We start from the raw sequence: 15,266 nt of genomic DNA, 5'->3' as shown, positions 1-15,266 counted from the left end.
TAAGCCAGATGAGCTAATAAGTGCTAGACCCCTGCCATGCACCAATCAGCCTCAACGCCCATCGTATACCGCATACATTTCCCATGAAGGAAAAAAGCCTGAAGACCCCATTGGCAAACAAGGTAAAAGTTTGCATCAAACTCAAAATTTGCGCTCCTGATCGTTGATTATGTGCTTTATCATATGATCGACTCATTTTCTCGGTGATCTGCGAATCAATTGTGTAATGAATTCTTAGTATATAGCCAATAAGTCCCCTGAATAGAAACTGTCTCAACGCAACTTCGACGTTTTGGGAATGATCCGCACTCATTCATTCTACGGAAACACAATTGTAACAGCGTATCAGATCACGCCATGAAGATCGTGGACTCATCTGCTGCCATAGACCTGCGACAGCCGACACGTGAAGAACACTCAGGGTTCTCGCCAAGAGGATTGGCATGACGCAAGCCTCTATAAAGCTTCATTGTGACGATCTTTGCTATGTTCGAGGTATAGCGAGAGTTGGCAAGAGATTGCGGGACTAATTGTTGCCTTCGGTTCCCAACAATATTATACGGAGCTGAATGTTCGTATAGATCCATTGCTCCACGGCGAGAAATACTTAAACCGACATCTCTCCTCCAATCTATTCAGGCAGACAAAAAGTTCCGAATACCATTTACAAAACAACATATTCTCTTCAGCTTCCATCCAGAGACCAAAAATACGCAACAAGCTTCAGACTAACACAATATGGCTGCTCAAACCCTGGATACTGTCTCAGCTGTCACTGTCATTGGGGCGGGCCCTTGTGGTTGTGCTTTTGCCGCGGACTTGGCGAGCCGTGGAAAGTCAGTCATGTTGTATGGTCATCCTGATCACCGTGGCGGAACTACAATGATCGAAAACAATGATGGGTGGCTGAACTCAAGCGGAGGTGTCACTGGAAGATTCCAGATCAAGACTACTAGTGATATGTACCTTGCTATCCGTCACTCTCAGTTCATCGTGACTACAGTGCCATCGTATGGACAAGATACTATCTTGCACCTCCTGAGCCAATTTGACTTGCACAACCACACCCTTATCATCAACGTCGGCAACTTCTTCTACCTCTCTGCTCGCCAAAAAGTCAACGCCCATGCCATCCTCGAAACCGATATCTCCCCCTACGCCACCCGTATCACAGGCGACACAGTCTTCGTCAAGGGAGTCAAGAAGAGCCTGGCCATCTGGGCGGAGCCACCAACCACACAAGTCGAGCGCCTCAACGCTGATGCAGAACTTCGTCTGCGACGCCAGGTCGAGTCCATCTTTTCACAGAAGCTGGTGTGGTGCCAGAACTTGCTCGAAGTGGGATTGAACAACATCAATCCAGTCGTGCACTGCCCAGCAGCACTCATGAACGCGGGCTGGATCGAGGCTACCAAGGGTGATTTCTACTTCTATGCCCAGGGAATGTCACCATCTGTCTCTCGTGTGACTGAAAAGATTGACAAGGAGCGTCTGGCGATCGCACACGCTTACGACCTTGACCTTGTTCCCATCACGACATACATGAACCAAAACTATAGCAACGACCGGGAGTACAGTGACTACCATGATTTCGCTGTTGGCTCTGTAATCCACAACAAGACCAAAAGCTCCCCAAGCACCCTGAAGCACCGTTACCTATTAGAGGATATCCTCTATGGAATGGTTCCCTGGTATGAGCTTGGTCTCAAGTGTGGTCTGACTTCACCTACCATCAGGGCCCTCATCGAAATGGCTTCCGTTGTTAGTGGGTTTGACTACTTTGAACACGGAAGGACCTTAAAGGCTGCCGGACTTGGTGATGCAACTAAGGAGCAGGTACTTATGGCTCTTGGTGGACCCTTTGACAAGACTGCCAGTGCTATCCCTTCTCCCGCAGACTCGCCCGTGGACAACAGTTTCCGATTGAATACTTCACTGCAAACGGCTCAAGTAGCTGCGTGAGTCCAGCTTCAGAATGATTTTTAGATACATCTCTGCTTATATTGTTCGTGTGGTTACCTATACTCAAAATTTCTTTGAAGTTTTTTTTCACTTTCACTTTCCTCTTATCCCCGTAAGCTCTAGTCCTATTGAAATCCATTTCCAGATGCAATCTCACTTTATGTTGCTGCAGCTAATTTGTAATTTCTGGCACTAATAATCCGCAATGGCTTTCATGAACAAGACCTTTTCAGCACATCATGTTCACACAACAAGATCTGTTAAAACATGCAAATCAAGTCTTATGACTGGCCAGACTCTGCGCGTCGCTCTCACCCCAAGGATAGAGCTCCCCTAGTGATTGAATGAGTTCTTGGTGCGCCATACTCCGAGGCTTGATAGATAGCGTGAATGGAGTAGGATGACTGATCACACCTGGGAGATAATCAACCGAGAGCTCCTCGACTTGACCATTTCGAATCGGCTTTGCGATATTAAAGACAGCCAGGGACTGCGCGACTGTGAGAAATACGTTTGCGTCGGCTAAAGTGCGACCGGGACAGGCTCGACGACCATATCCAAACACAAGCATATGTGGGTCTCGCTCTGGTGGAGAGCCGTCAGGAGAGTCTAGGAAGCGTTCTGGTTTGAATTCCATGGGATCATTGTAAACAAGAACATCATGTGTAAATGCCCTTTGTATTGAACAGTGGTCAGTAAGTCATGGACTGCATGTAATCTTGAGAATAATTTACCAAATATTCGCAATGACCGATGATCCCTTGGGAATAAGATATCCTTCGCACGTATCATCTTGAGTCGGGGCATGTGCCAAGTTCACAGGAACAACTGGGTTCCACCGGAGTACCTCTTTAATCAGTGCGTTGATATAGATAAGATCCTCTCGATCTCGGAATTGTGGTAGCCGATCAGTGCCAACAACGGTGTCAAGTTCCTGCTGGGCCCTACGTTGTACTTCAGGGAAAAGTGCCATTGCGAGAAAGAAACTTGCGATGGCAGAGACAGTCTTTTATATGGTCAATATTCTTGAAGCTTTTCAGCAGAAACGGTGGCGCTTACTTACTGTATCTGCTCCACCAGCGTAGAGAGAGCCCGCTGACCATTTGATAATGGTCTCGTCCTCGGTACCAGGCTTCACTGGGTGTTCTTGCAACAGATTGGATAGAAAAGATGGGACGAAAGTACCCTTCTCCATTTGATCCCGGACAAACGCGTATGGAATATCACTGAATGCTGCAGCTCTCACTTTGTAGGCTTTGGCGGTCTTCGCAAAATTTGCCCCAGGGAACCAGGCAGGCAAATGTCTCACTGGGATCAAAGTCAGGTCACCAATCTCAGGTTCTGCGAGGGTTTGCTTGAAGATAAATATTTACGTATTGGTAAAAATTCGACGGCCCACGTGGCTGGGAGCAAGGCGAAAGAAAAATCCTCCATTCCTTTATCGGCCAAATCTACCAGCGGATCGCTGTCATGAGGCTCAATTGTATAACCGTAGGCCATTTTCAAGACAACTGCACCAGCTTCTCTGTAGTATATGAGCATCCTCTATGAGAAAAGTGGTACATTCCAGACAATGCTCTTACTTGCGAATGTGCTGCTGAAGCTTCTCTGGCTCATCAAACACCCTGAGCAGGAATCGACCAACTTCTGTTGTTTGGATATCCTCAAAACGTGAGACATTCTTGTTCGATCCTATCTCCCGACTTAGGTATTTGCGAGTCTTCCGGACGTAGTCTGGGTTCTTCGCAGCCCCAAGAACCTTGTCCCAGCCAGACCTGGAAAAGTCAACTGCCGGTCCAGATCTAGTTCCTAACTTGCTTACAGTTCGGGAAACGTCTGATCGGGGCGTGATGAGTGAATGGAAGAACGCTTTTCTAGCAGCTGCGTAGCCAGTTTAGCATCGTTGAGAATGATGATATGTCTTCCGAGAACAGTGAGTGAACTTATAGGCCCTGGTATGAGACGAGTAAGTGTTAGAGACTTGTCTGTTCTATCAAACTTGATAGGCTCTTACCATAGAGCTCCTTGTGCTTTGCCCAATGAAACCAATCCTGTTGGCCTGGACTCGGGAGATCGCTTAGGTTTCCGGTGATGAACTTTCGTCGAGGGCCTGGAGGAAGGGGCAGAGTTGGCTTTTGACGACCACGCAATATGGCTATGACACAAAATCCCACAGCCCCAAGTAACAGGCTAAATAGAAACATTGAAGGCAGTAAATTGGGTTGAGGATTTCAAAGAGCGGTTCGAAAATTTAAGGTACGGGAGGGGGCCGCGTAGTTGATCGGACTATTATAAATCTCGCCGAAAAGAGGGGTCATGTTGCAGAGCTATATTTACATAGAAAATGATTGGATCTAAAAGTATTTAAAGTGAATGACGTTGCCGTTGCAGGGTGCATGCATTTGCTGAGTGGTCATCACTCAACATAATAGGAAGTTCTGCATGTAAGTGGGGGGCTGTACAACTACTCTAGCTACATACCGTTACTTTTCGTTTAAAAGTTGCAAATCACTGCCCAGAAGGATGATTCAGTGCTAATAGATACCCTGTCACTGGCTATACCTCATCTGAATTGAACTTGCATATGCCTCGCCCAGTGTTTTTCCATTCAACCCTCTCCAGGTTGCATTGCAACCACCTTTTCAGACCACAGAAACAATAAGGCCAGCTAAAATTATCCAAGTGACAGAGCTAGTTACCGGGAGATGAAATAAGCTATATAGATTGGCAAAGATTGTAGCAAGAGTTAATTATTATAAGAACATCAAAACCCCCAGCAGACGTATTCGGCTCAAATTCAGACGATACTAGCCCCAGGAATATCGTCACAGAGTTGCGTTTCAAGCATAGCTAATTAAGAGATACCTGAATCTTCCCAGTTGTTCTGTGAGCGAAAACCCCCAAACACTTTAGGACAGGAGCGGAGGGGGAGGGGCATATTTTACAGTAAATACACCTATGCCGACTAGCATGAGGGATCCAAGTTCCAGGAATAGGATACAATTCAGAGAAATAATTCAGAATCCAAATCAGCAGTCCGTGGCATTACTCTCAAAAGCGCTGCAAGCGACAGAAAATCAACAGTGCCCAAATGTGATCATCTCCTATCCTTAGCCTCGAACTGAGTGCCAGAAAGGCAGCTACAATCAGATTCAGATTATGCGCACTCTTATCGCGTGAGGCTTCTTTCTTGTTTCGGTTACATGATACTCAACATGAAGAACTAGCGTCATGACTACAAGGCAAGATGCTGTAGCATGGGCGGAAGGTCGATCTTTTGCTGCGTCGGTGGTTGAGTCGCGGCCAAATAAGAAGTCCCGATTTATGTATATATTGTAGTGGTGAATCCCATGACAGTAGCATGTTAGCGGCCCGAGGTATCACGAATGCCTTAGCAGACATGCAGTCTTCTCCTACAGGGGGAGCTTGGCATGATCGAACAACCTCAATATGACTACAGTTATTCACAAAACTTCTTGATTCATGATATAGCATCAGGCTCAGTACGATTTGCACCTTCAGGGTCTGCCCTCTACGTCTACATCAGGCCATGGGAGCGGTTGTGTGATCTCTTCGTTAGTATCGACCCGTCTGCTATGTCAGACTGCCATCGTGCCATCCCCATTTCAACATATACATTATTTTCCGCCTCTGCGTTGTACCTACTTTCGAGAACTCCAGAAGAATTATCTATGTCAGGATAAAGCTAGGGATATCAAAGGACTTATGACCCATAAATACTTGGTATTTAATAGACAGCATTTAACGACAATTTGACAACGGAGGTCGCTCCCAGGCAGACAAGGACACGACAGTTAGGTGGGTCACGGCCAAAGACTCGCCGACACCCTGGCAGCTCGGGCCGTTCTCTTTAGAACTTGGATATCCACAACAGGGACCATAAGTCTGTTCATATTTAAATATTGGAAAGGTTCTGTACAAATTTCTCGAAGCGAGGGGGCCATTCCATAGTGAGCCTCTCTTCTTTCGCCTCTTTTTACACCTCTTTTTTGACCAATTTTAAGTGCCTCGGGGAGCCATGCATATCACCTAAGTGTGGGAGGTGGGAAAGGATTTTTGGCCACCGTTGTACCTAGTTACCATGCTCCACTCAGGAGTAAGTTCAAAGTGTAAGGAGTTTTTTTTAGGCTCCAGCGAAGGTATTACGTGCAACATCCACGTTGATAACAAAGACTGGCCTGTCTCATGTAACAACTATGCTGAAGAAGGCCTCGATTCGCAGAAAGCTGATTCAATATCCAATATTAGGCCGGACGACCGCCGTTGCAATACAGCCACAATCTGCTGAGATCTCGGATCTTCACTTTCGATGTCGGCCTCGCTCCGTTTGGAGCCTCCCGAGAAAGATCACAGGCCCCCGTAGGATCATGCCTTTCAACGGCAATTTCCGGACGTACACCATGTGACTTCTTCTGCTTTTCTTGTGGCGAATGTATGGTGACATTCAAATTCATGAAGTCGTCCTCTTTGGGATCTCTTGTAAATCGGTTTGTTGGGTCCAGGGGGAACATGCTATCCAAGTAGTGTTGATTCAACTGGTGTCCAGCTCTTGGATTAACAAACACTTTGCCCATAAATCGGTTCTCGAGATGATCCTTGGGGACTTGCTTAGTGAAGTGGAGTACACCAAATCTACAGGCGAAATCGTAACTGTTCGCATAGTGTTCCACATGCGATATAGCACGATTGTGAGGTCTGCTGGAAGACTCTCCATTTTGCAGAGAACCAGAGGCGGACGCGTGGGATATGGCATCACGATAGGGGTTGTTGAAATGGTTCGCGATATTTCCGAATGTATAGACCTCGAGATATTGCAAAAGGTCTTGGGGTACCTCATTGAGAAGCCAGTCCACAATCATGCCGCCCTCAATTCCACCTTGGGAGTGCAGTATGAGTATTACCTTCTTCACTCCCTTTCTATATAGTGCCTTCTTTACCAAAATATAGCACTCTCTGACATCGGATGTAGCAAAAAGCAGGGATCTTTGAATGAGGCATTGAATGATGTCGAATACCACCCCGGATCTAGGTGGCGTTAGAAAAGTTTCTTCCATTATAACATCATATTCTTACGTTCTATTGTGAACGCCAATGATTGGACGATGAAACGTGCGGGAAAGACGGTCAACATTGTTTTGCAGCCAGTTCTTTCTGCACAACATGGTTAGTACAGATCTCAACAGTGCAAGTGTAATGATAAGGGGGACAAACCCGACACAGATTCCATTCAAGAAAATCCAATACTCGTCATCATGTTGTCTCCAGCTTCGTGAGTGGTCGTCTTCGGTTGACTTGAGACCATCTTTCGGAATTCCTCGATTGAGGAGCTCACATACCAACAGGTTCAGAAAAATAACACCAACGACATACGACACAAACAGTGAAAACGGGATATAAATCAAAAAAGGTAGTGAGATCAGGAATCCCAGCTGCACAAAAAACAGAATGAAGTGCAGAATAATGTCCAAAACATTAGCCAGCGAAGGATATAACTCATCCAAAGGGCCAGACGGCCATGGTGCGACGGGTAGGAATATGCAGGGGAGGTACAGTATATTGCGAAAGAAAAGCTGGACATCAGAGAGGAACAAACGCCATGGTGACCCCGTATACCTCGGTACCTCCTCCAAATCTTCACCAACCTGGGGGCTCACGACTTCCGCAGATTTATTCGGCATGTTGAGCAAGTGTTTGCTGGGGTACTCAGGTCTTCTTTTCTGCGGTCTTCACGGAAACTATGCCATATTTATATTATCAGGATCAGAAAATAGCATGTCCTATCAGTTCGCGGCCACTCCGGCGGCCCAGAAGAAAAGATTAGAGGGCCGAGAGTACCGCAAGCATCATGGATACTTTGCTTAGATTAGGAATACGAGGGCGTCAATGACGGGTTGATCAAAACCAAAGTCCGAGGTGGCATCCTCAACCGACCAAGTGTACAGTGGGGATGGTGTACTTCAGCCATGGCTATGATCCAAGACTTCGGGCCTCAAGTCTGGAGCATATTTTCACATGCTCTTATCCTCTGGTACACCCAAGCTGAGGACATTTTCAGCTGCCAGTATTTCGGACCAGACAAAGTCTGATCCCTTGTTGGGTCATTGGACAGATCACCTCGTATAGCCATGATTATTGCTTGGCAATTGGCTGAGGCTGTTCAAATCGCTCAGACGAGGCCCCCGACCGTGAAAAAATGATTTCGGGATTGCACTAAGCCTCAACGAAGCCAACGAAAACCGAGTTCCAAAGATAAGCGTAGACTCCGAATAGGACGCCCTGGAATGTCATTTCCGCCGTAATCGTTCCAAGGCCAATGTGCCTGAACACGAGCATCTTGAAACTGTCGGGACCCATTACTTAAAGTCCAAAGATAACTGTCACTGAGTCACTCTCGTTCCCAAAGATTTGATTGCATCTCTGTCAAAGTGACCGCGGTCATCACAGCGCAATTCAGTGGACGATCTTACACCTCCAAACGGTAAGAATGAGAACGGTATTACCAACCCAGCTTCTCAAATAGTAGCAAAGTCATTATTCAAACGGCGATCATATAGAGAGAATTGTAGAGCCAAAAAGCACCGGATTGAACAATGGTCAATTCGGCTGTATCTCATCACCTGTCGAGTTGATGCGAGACTCTTATGACGTGGTCGTGATAAGCTCCGGCTATGGTGGTGGTTTCGTGGCGAGTCGAATAGCACAAGGAAAACACAGTGTATGTGAGCGAGGAAAGGAGAGATGGCCAGGCGAATTTCCCGAGAAAACTGCAGACACTCAAAAGAGCTACATGTCAGTGGGGGACAACCTCGATCATCTGAAGGGCATCGTTACTCTCCGTTGCTGAGAAAATGATCTCACGGCTCAAGACACTGATACCTCCTACACCTCTCTTTGCAACGCACACGGACGGGAATGGTACGAGAGAGAGGTCTTTGCTGGCCAGGGCCGTTTGGACGCGTGGATGGGGTCAAACGGCGCGTTGATAATATCACGAAGGGGTAGAACCTATTGTTAGCTTCTAAGGACCTGATCTTGAAGTTTCTGATCGCATTTGTCGAGAACGCCTTGGCTCATGTCGTCTCGGGTTCCGACCCGTGTGGATCGGATTTCCAACACTCTGCCTTGGATTGAACATCATGGCATCGCATCTCTTCAATTCTCCAATCACAGGTGTAACGCTAACCAGTGCTTCTATAACATATTAGACCTCTTCTGTTCCCGGTGGCCGCGAGTTCCCCCGCCTCCTCCAACACGCAAGGAGGCATTGTTCCTCAAGGAGAAGGGTTGCTACTAATCAAAATCAACACACTATCGCCTGAAGAAAAAGAAAAGAGGAGGAAGAACAACCTGAGCACCGCGCGGGCTGACCGGTCCAAGCTCATATGCTATGCGATCCCACTATACCGATTGATTGCATGGTTCAAGCCGAATGCCCAGTGAGGGTGTTGTTGGCTGACTAGGCCTTTACACGAACAGTTCAAAGCTCCAGAAGAGAGTGATAGAGAATGAATCTCAACGAGGACCGCCGCCAAGTTCCATATTCCCATCCCCGTGATTGTCTCTACATTGTCAGGAGCCATGCTTGCCAGCCTAGCCAGGTCCCGCAATTGGATTGAGTCTGCAACAAAAAAAGAGACAAGTTGTAAGTCAAGCTTTGGCTCTAGACTACGTCTCTTGTAATAGATCTCACGCCGCGGACGCCGCAGAAATCTCTTCCTGAATGCTCCCTCCGAAGTGGGTTTTTTTGAGAAAGCAATTACAAGTGGCGTTTAATGGCTTTCAGCAAGAAAGGTGTTTGAATTTTTGTACTGCTAATGGCAAGCATTTTCACAATTCCGTATATATATGAGAAGGACTTCCCCGATGTACTTGAAAATCGGTGGAAAAGAGGCGAAAAAGAGAGCCTAAGTTCGGTCACAAGTAATGCATAAAATTGTACACTCATTTGGATGATGGAAAAGGACTTGTCCAATACTTCATAGCACCGAGAACAGGATTGTGACCCCTGATGTATACGCAGGAAGCCCTTGCTTTATGCAAGTCGGAACGAACCTGTTTCTTAATTTATTGTCACATGGATTTCACTGCATGCTGCATTCCAGGTGTCAGTAGAGAACAGTCTTCAGTGAGTCGGATTTCACCAACGCATCGCCATACTCCTCGGGCCCCTGACTACAACTCTCTATTCAAACAAAATATCCCTCGATCGTAATGGCCTGAAGGTGCGCAGTCTGTATTCAATTCAAGGTCTGACTGGTCATCTGTTGCAAATCAGATCTCAGTAGTGAGTGCGCTAACCTAGGAAAGATAGGGAAGAAGGCTGATGGCGGAGAGGCAGATGGTTTCCTGGGTTCTCATTTGTCTGTCATATTAATGTACATTGGGCCAATCTCATGTTTGCGCACTAGCCTTAAGGCAGCTTGTATGTATAATGGCCTTGGCTCTCTGAATATGATTCTCCCACCCTGGAAACATAGCTATGGCGTTCATGACCAGCCGATCTCCAGGGTTGATCTCAGATATCCACTTGAGAGGCACTGGTTTTGGCTGCCGGTGATCGTAGCGAACCGTTGCAACAGGCTCTTCAATCTCTTCTTTTGTTTCTTTATCTGTGCGCACGTGGAGATAGCTTTCGCCAGTAGTCGAGCACCAAATAACACGATGTTTGTGCCAGGCGTAACTTGCATGAACATTTCGCAAGATTTCTGGTCCAGGAATCCGGCGGGCTGCTTGTTCGAATGGGCCCGGACTGCATTCGCGGCTTGCATCGAACCATGTATATGAGCCATCGTATTGTCCATGCAGGTGGCTATCCCCGCTATAACCTTGGTCGTGGCTAATAACTTCGTAGTCGATTCGTCGGACAGGGTGGTGTAGATTTCCGAATATTGGGGCACTGCGTAGGTAGACCATTGTATCGCCATGTTGTCTTGCAGCACACTTTGATTCGACTCGCTCAGTCTCACTCACTAGCCAGTATTCAGCGAGATCAAAAATGTGCGAGAGTAAAGAAGACGACAGCTTCCCAGATGCGGCCATTTTGAGATAGAAATATGCTTCGAATTGGTCTTTTGGTGTCTCAGGATGGTATTCTTTTACCATTGCAATGTTTCTCCAAGGCGGGATCTCAGGGATAGTGATGCCTTCTGGGACGTGGATTCCTGCGTTCAGGAGCACTTGAATCGCTTCTAACGCATCGTTTACAATCGCAACATCGAGTGCCGTTTGTCCATCAGATCTCTTAGCCTCGGAATCGATGCCAGACTGTAGAAGAATTGTGATAACTTGCTGAACATTTGTTTCGCAGGCATGATGAAGAGCTGTTTCTTCATTATCATTCTTGGTGTCCATCATGGCCCCATGCATAATCAGGTATTCCACAATCTCAGCAAGGCCTCTACGACACGCTCCAAGTAGAGCTGTGTTTCCAGTTTTGTCCCTCACCTCCAACATGTCGCGTCCCCCGGAATGCCTCAGAACAATTTTCACGGTATCCAAAGAACCGCTAAAAGCAGCATGATGGAGGACTGTCTGGCTCTGGAAATCCATCAAATAGCTTTCTGGATGACGTTTCAAGAGCATGTCAACAACGAAGGGTTGTCCCCATCTCGCAGCCATCAGCAAAGCGTCTGAAACAAATCCTTCTTCGCCTTTCATTAGGGCGCCGTCATTCCAGGTGAGGAACGTTTCCGTGACCTGGACATGACCATGAAGAATTGACAAGGCTACTGGAGGGGCACCCCACCAGTCCACGCTGATAGCAAGTTGAGGTCCGTACTTTGACTTGAGAAGAACCTCACAGATGTTGAGATAACCATGTTCCGCGGCCATGTGAAGTGGATTTCTTCCAAAGTCGTCCCTGAGCTCGTCAAGGTCTTCACTTAGCTCGTAACTGTCTAGGGCACGCAAGAGTTCAACCATCGCATCCTTGTGTCCCAACCCTGCAGCAGCACGGAAGGGTGTAGTTCCTCCGTGTGCCTGGACCAACAGGGTGTCAATTCCTTTGTCCTTTGAGAGAATTTTCGGAATCATCGCTCCATTGCCGTTTAATGCTGCAATGAGCAAAGGCGTATGGTCAAAATGCGCCCTCGCTGTAACATCGGCTCCATGGTCCAACAGGATCTCGGCCGAATGGTCGCGCCTGTGAACCAAAGCCATGTGCAGGGGAGTAAACTGCGAATATCCCTTCTGATTCAGCATTTGGGATATAGACGGCTGATTCAGAAGTAACGCCAGCGTGGTGTCATGCTGGCCGAAGGCTGCCCAGTGCAAGACATTGCCGACGAAATCATCAAATGATTCAACAATAACTTCGGATCTTTTGACTACGAGGTTTGCAATCAGAAAATCCAGTCCAAAGTATGCCGCAATGTTGACCAGCTTGATAGATCGCTCAGTCCTCGCCAACTTGTCTCCCATTTCAGCCCCGTCGACACCGGCAATCCCGCACAGCAAAGTGCGCACCGCGAAGATAGACTGCAGCTTGAGGTTGAAAAATGACTGAACTGCTTTTGTGATCGTATTTTTTGTTTCGTTATCGTCGGCCTTTTTCGCATGTAGCCCCCAATGAAGTGCTGCGTATTCCAGGAATGGGAATTTGGCAATAGTCTTAAAGAAGCCTGTCGTGTGAATCTCCTTGGTATCTGTGCAAAACATGGACAACGAGAGATATTGAATGCAACGCTTGGCAATGTAAGCATCGGCACTAGGAAACTTGGCGGATTTGATTGAGTCGAGGTATTCCTGGGCAGTGGAGTGGGTAAATTGGATTCTGCCTGACACATCCTCGATGGTAACGAGGCCAGCGCAAGTTGAAGTTAATAACTCTCCTGGAATCAAATCCTGAGGGTCGATTTCATCATCGCCTTCCTGTAGAGTCAAGGCATACTGTAAATCCTTCAGGCTCAAGGGTCGTTGGGCATGGGTGATCCACAGAATGATCATCTCGCCAAGTTCCCGATCTTTCTGTGGCTGATCAGAGATACGAGAAATCGCGTCTTCGTATGTTCTTGAAATGGCGTTTTCACCCTCTGGTAAGCGTCTCAAGCTAGCATGGATACCCTTTGTAGTGTGCTGGTCTGCAAGGGCGTTGAGATGAAGCTTAACAAGGAGGAACCTAATGCACCTTGTCAGAGTCAAACTTCTGTGTTGAAGCTGAATGCTACTCACATTCCGTTTGCTTTCTTTATGACCGTATCCTTGATGTCACGTTTGAGCTTGTTGTTGTGCATCAGCTTCGAGGCAAGTCTGCTAGATTGTAGCCGGCCATCGATGTACTCTGTGAGATCCGTTTCCTTGGCTCGAATCTCCAATTGAGGAACATCGCTGAAAGGTGAAGTCTTCTCTTTTGGAACACGGGATGTGACCAACAATTTTTTGTTTTTGGGCAGGTTTGAAATAAGATACAGGAGTTCATCGCGAGATTCGGTCGTGAGTTCATCAAGGGCATCCAACATGATGAATACCCGGGAGTACTTGCTCATTTCATCCGATAACATGTTCAATACGGTGTCTGTTGTTGGAATCACGGCTCTCTTAAGATACGTAGTCTCGAGTCGTTCACATTCAGCCTCGGTGAGGATGCGATTTTGCATAAGTTGCCTCCACAGCGAGAGCAAAATATTGTGTGCAGTTTGATTCAAGCGGTCTTTGTAGTCGCAAAATGCAAAAAGAATCGCGTCTTCCTTTTTGTAGAACCTTTCTTGAAGATAATTGACGGCAATTGCAAAGAGGGTGGTCTTTCCTGCTCCAGGTATTCCGGGACACCAAAGTGTTTTCCCGGCAGTTAATAGCCACTGCTGGAAGCTCTCGGTCTCCAAGATCCATTGCCCGGTATTCTTGTGCCTGTTGAGAAAGACATCGCTATATCGCGCCGAAAAGTCGAACTTTGCCAGGAAATTCACAATGCGTTCGTGTCGCTCTTTGTTGAATTTAAGCTTTCTCTGTACGCCAGATTCGGGTCCGGACATTCTGCTTGCAATTAATGGTCGCCAGCCTTTGTACATTTCGGTTATCTTCGCCGAGACACTCAAGAATGAACGATCTTGCGGGCCAGAGTACTTGTTGATTTTGAAATGATCCGTGTTCAAGTGAACTTTGTGTGGGCCCAACGCACCAGCAGACTCTTCATTAACAACCTTTCATATAGTTAGCTTTGTTGGGCGGGCAGCAAAATTGCATTGAAAAAATACCAGATCTTTGATAAGTCCTGGGATGTAAATTTTGTTCCCATAGTCTGTTTTTCTTTGCTCAATAAATGCGCAGAAAGGGATCGAATTTCTTTCCATGAGTCGCTGGAAGCTATCGACCTTGTCTAGCAGAACAGTGCTACCGTATCCGAGGTATCCATTAATTCCCTCGTCGGCTCCAGCTAGCTTCAAAGACTGGATGACTACAGTTGCCAGCTGCTGAATCTTTGAGCCTTTGAAAGGACATCCCAAAAATATAAGTCCGACGGTAAGCTCGACTAAGTATTTCAAACTTTGCTCGGTTTCTGCGTACAAAAGAGCCTGTAAATTTGATCAGGAGATGTATGACAGGCACAAAGAGTTCCACTTACGTGTTGAATGACGTTTCCACCCAGACTGTGTCCGATAAATATGAGCGGTCTATCACTAGAATCTTCTCGGAACTCATGAATCGCTTCAGCCAGGTGTTTACCGCAAACCTGGAGCCGAGTCGTGGCAGCATCAAGATGCCATCTCGACTCGTAGTTGTAGGCCAGAACTCGTGCCCTAGGCACTTTTTTTGGTAACATGTTATTGTCACTCAACCAGTTCACGAGGCGTGGCTTGCCGTCCACTATCTGGGTGTCATCTTTCCAGGTCCACGACCAATCCACATTGGAGCCAAGGCCATGGACTGCGACGATGCTTCAAGTCATATCAGCAAATTAAGATATGGTTGATTTTCTTAAGAAACTTACTCTATTTCTGCATCTTCCGCGTTGGGGCTATCCGAGTTTGGATAAAGAATGTCCAATGCGGGTCGGTTTCCAACTTTCTGTGCGGATGTTAGATTGCGCGTCAATTTTGGAATTAACATTCCCCATACCGATTTCTTTTGTGCTGATATCTTTGGCTGAAGGTCCCTGCGCGTACTTTCACGCGACAATTGACGCTTATGCAGATACCAAACACAGACTAAAACAGCTACTCCCGTGAGGGAAATAAGCTGGGTTGTGCCCCGCCTCATCTCCATGATAATACACAGGGACGAGTCCCGCGAGATCTCGTAAGTTTCGCAAAATTCAAGACGAAGATTCAAAATATTCCGGGGGGCTG

General features: G+C 47.0%; 4 protein-coding genes across 4 annotated transcripts; 1 reads left to right on the top strand and 3 right to left on the bottom strand.

Annotated features, from left to right (window-relative positions):
* Nucleotides 1–738: 738 nt before the first annotated feature.
* Nucleotides 739–1,962, top strand: N7508_007756 (NAD/NADP octopine/nopaline dehydrogenase family protein; the record flags this gene model as incomplete). The annotated part of the gene is made up of 1 exon (XM_058465820.1): nucleotides 739–1,962. One exon carries the CDS (start codon nucleotides 739–741, stop codon nucleotides 1,960–1,962), a length of 1,224 nt encoding a protein of 407 aa, XP_058317148.1.
* A 274-nt stretch (nucleotides 1,963–2,236) lies between these two features.
* N7508_007755 (cytochrome P450) lies at nucleotides 2,237–4,166 on the bottom strand (the record flags this gene model as incomplete). Its single annotated transcript, XM_058465819.1, has 7 exons — nucleotides 2,237–2,636; nucleotides 2,697–2,968; nucleotides 3,026–3,270; nucleotides 3,336–3,487; nucleotides 3,546–3,737; nucleotides 3,785–3,914; nucleotides 3,977–4,166. The coding sequence occupies 7 exons, from the start codon at nucleotides 4,164–4,166 to the stop codon at nucleotides 2,237–2,239; spliced, it is 1,581 nt and encodes a 526-aa protein (XP_058317147.1).
* A 2,061-nt stretch (nucleotides 4,167–6,227) lies between these two features.
* N7508_007754 (uncharacterized protein) lies at nucleotides 6,228–7,661 on the bottom strand (the record flags this gene model as incomplete). The annotated part of the gene is made up of 3 exons (XM_058465818.1): nucleotides 6,228–7,008; nucleotides 7,057–7,134; nucleotides 7,195–7,661. The coding sequence occupies 3 exons, from the start codon at nucleotides 7,659–7,661 to the stop codon at nucleotides 6,228–6,230; spliced, it is 1,326 nt and encodes a 441-aa protein (XP_058317146.1).
* A 2,713-nt stretch (nucleotides 7,662–10,374) lies between these two features.
* N7508_007753 (uncharacterized protein) lies at nucleotides 10,375–15,183 on the bottom strand (the record flags this gene model as incomplete). Its single annotated transcript, XM_058465817.1, has 6 exons — nucleotides 10,375–13,099; nucleotides 13,153–14,120; nucleotides 14,175–14,492; nucleotides 14,543–14,855; nucleotides 14,909–14,985; nucleotides 15,037–15,183. The coding sequence occupies 6 exons, from the start codon at nucleotides 15,181–15,183 to the stop codon at nucleotides 10,375–10,377; spliced, it is 4,548 nt and encodes a 1,515-aa protein (XP_058317145.1).
* Between the last annotated feature and the right edge of the window lie 83 nt (nucleotides 15,184–15,266).

The sequence above is a fragment of the Penicillium antarcticum genome (genome assembly GCF_028974205.1).
Source record: "Penicillium antarcticum strain IBT 31339 chromosome Unknown utg000008l_segment0_segment0, whole genome shotgun sequence".
Lineage (NCBI taxonomy): Eukaryota > Fungi > Ascomycota > Eurotiomycetes > Eurotiales > Aspergillaceae > Penicillium > Penicillium antarcticum.
Note: the sequence above shows the minus strand (reverse complement) of the source record. Positions and strands in the feature narration are given on the sequence as shown.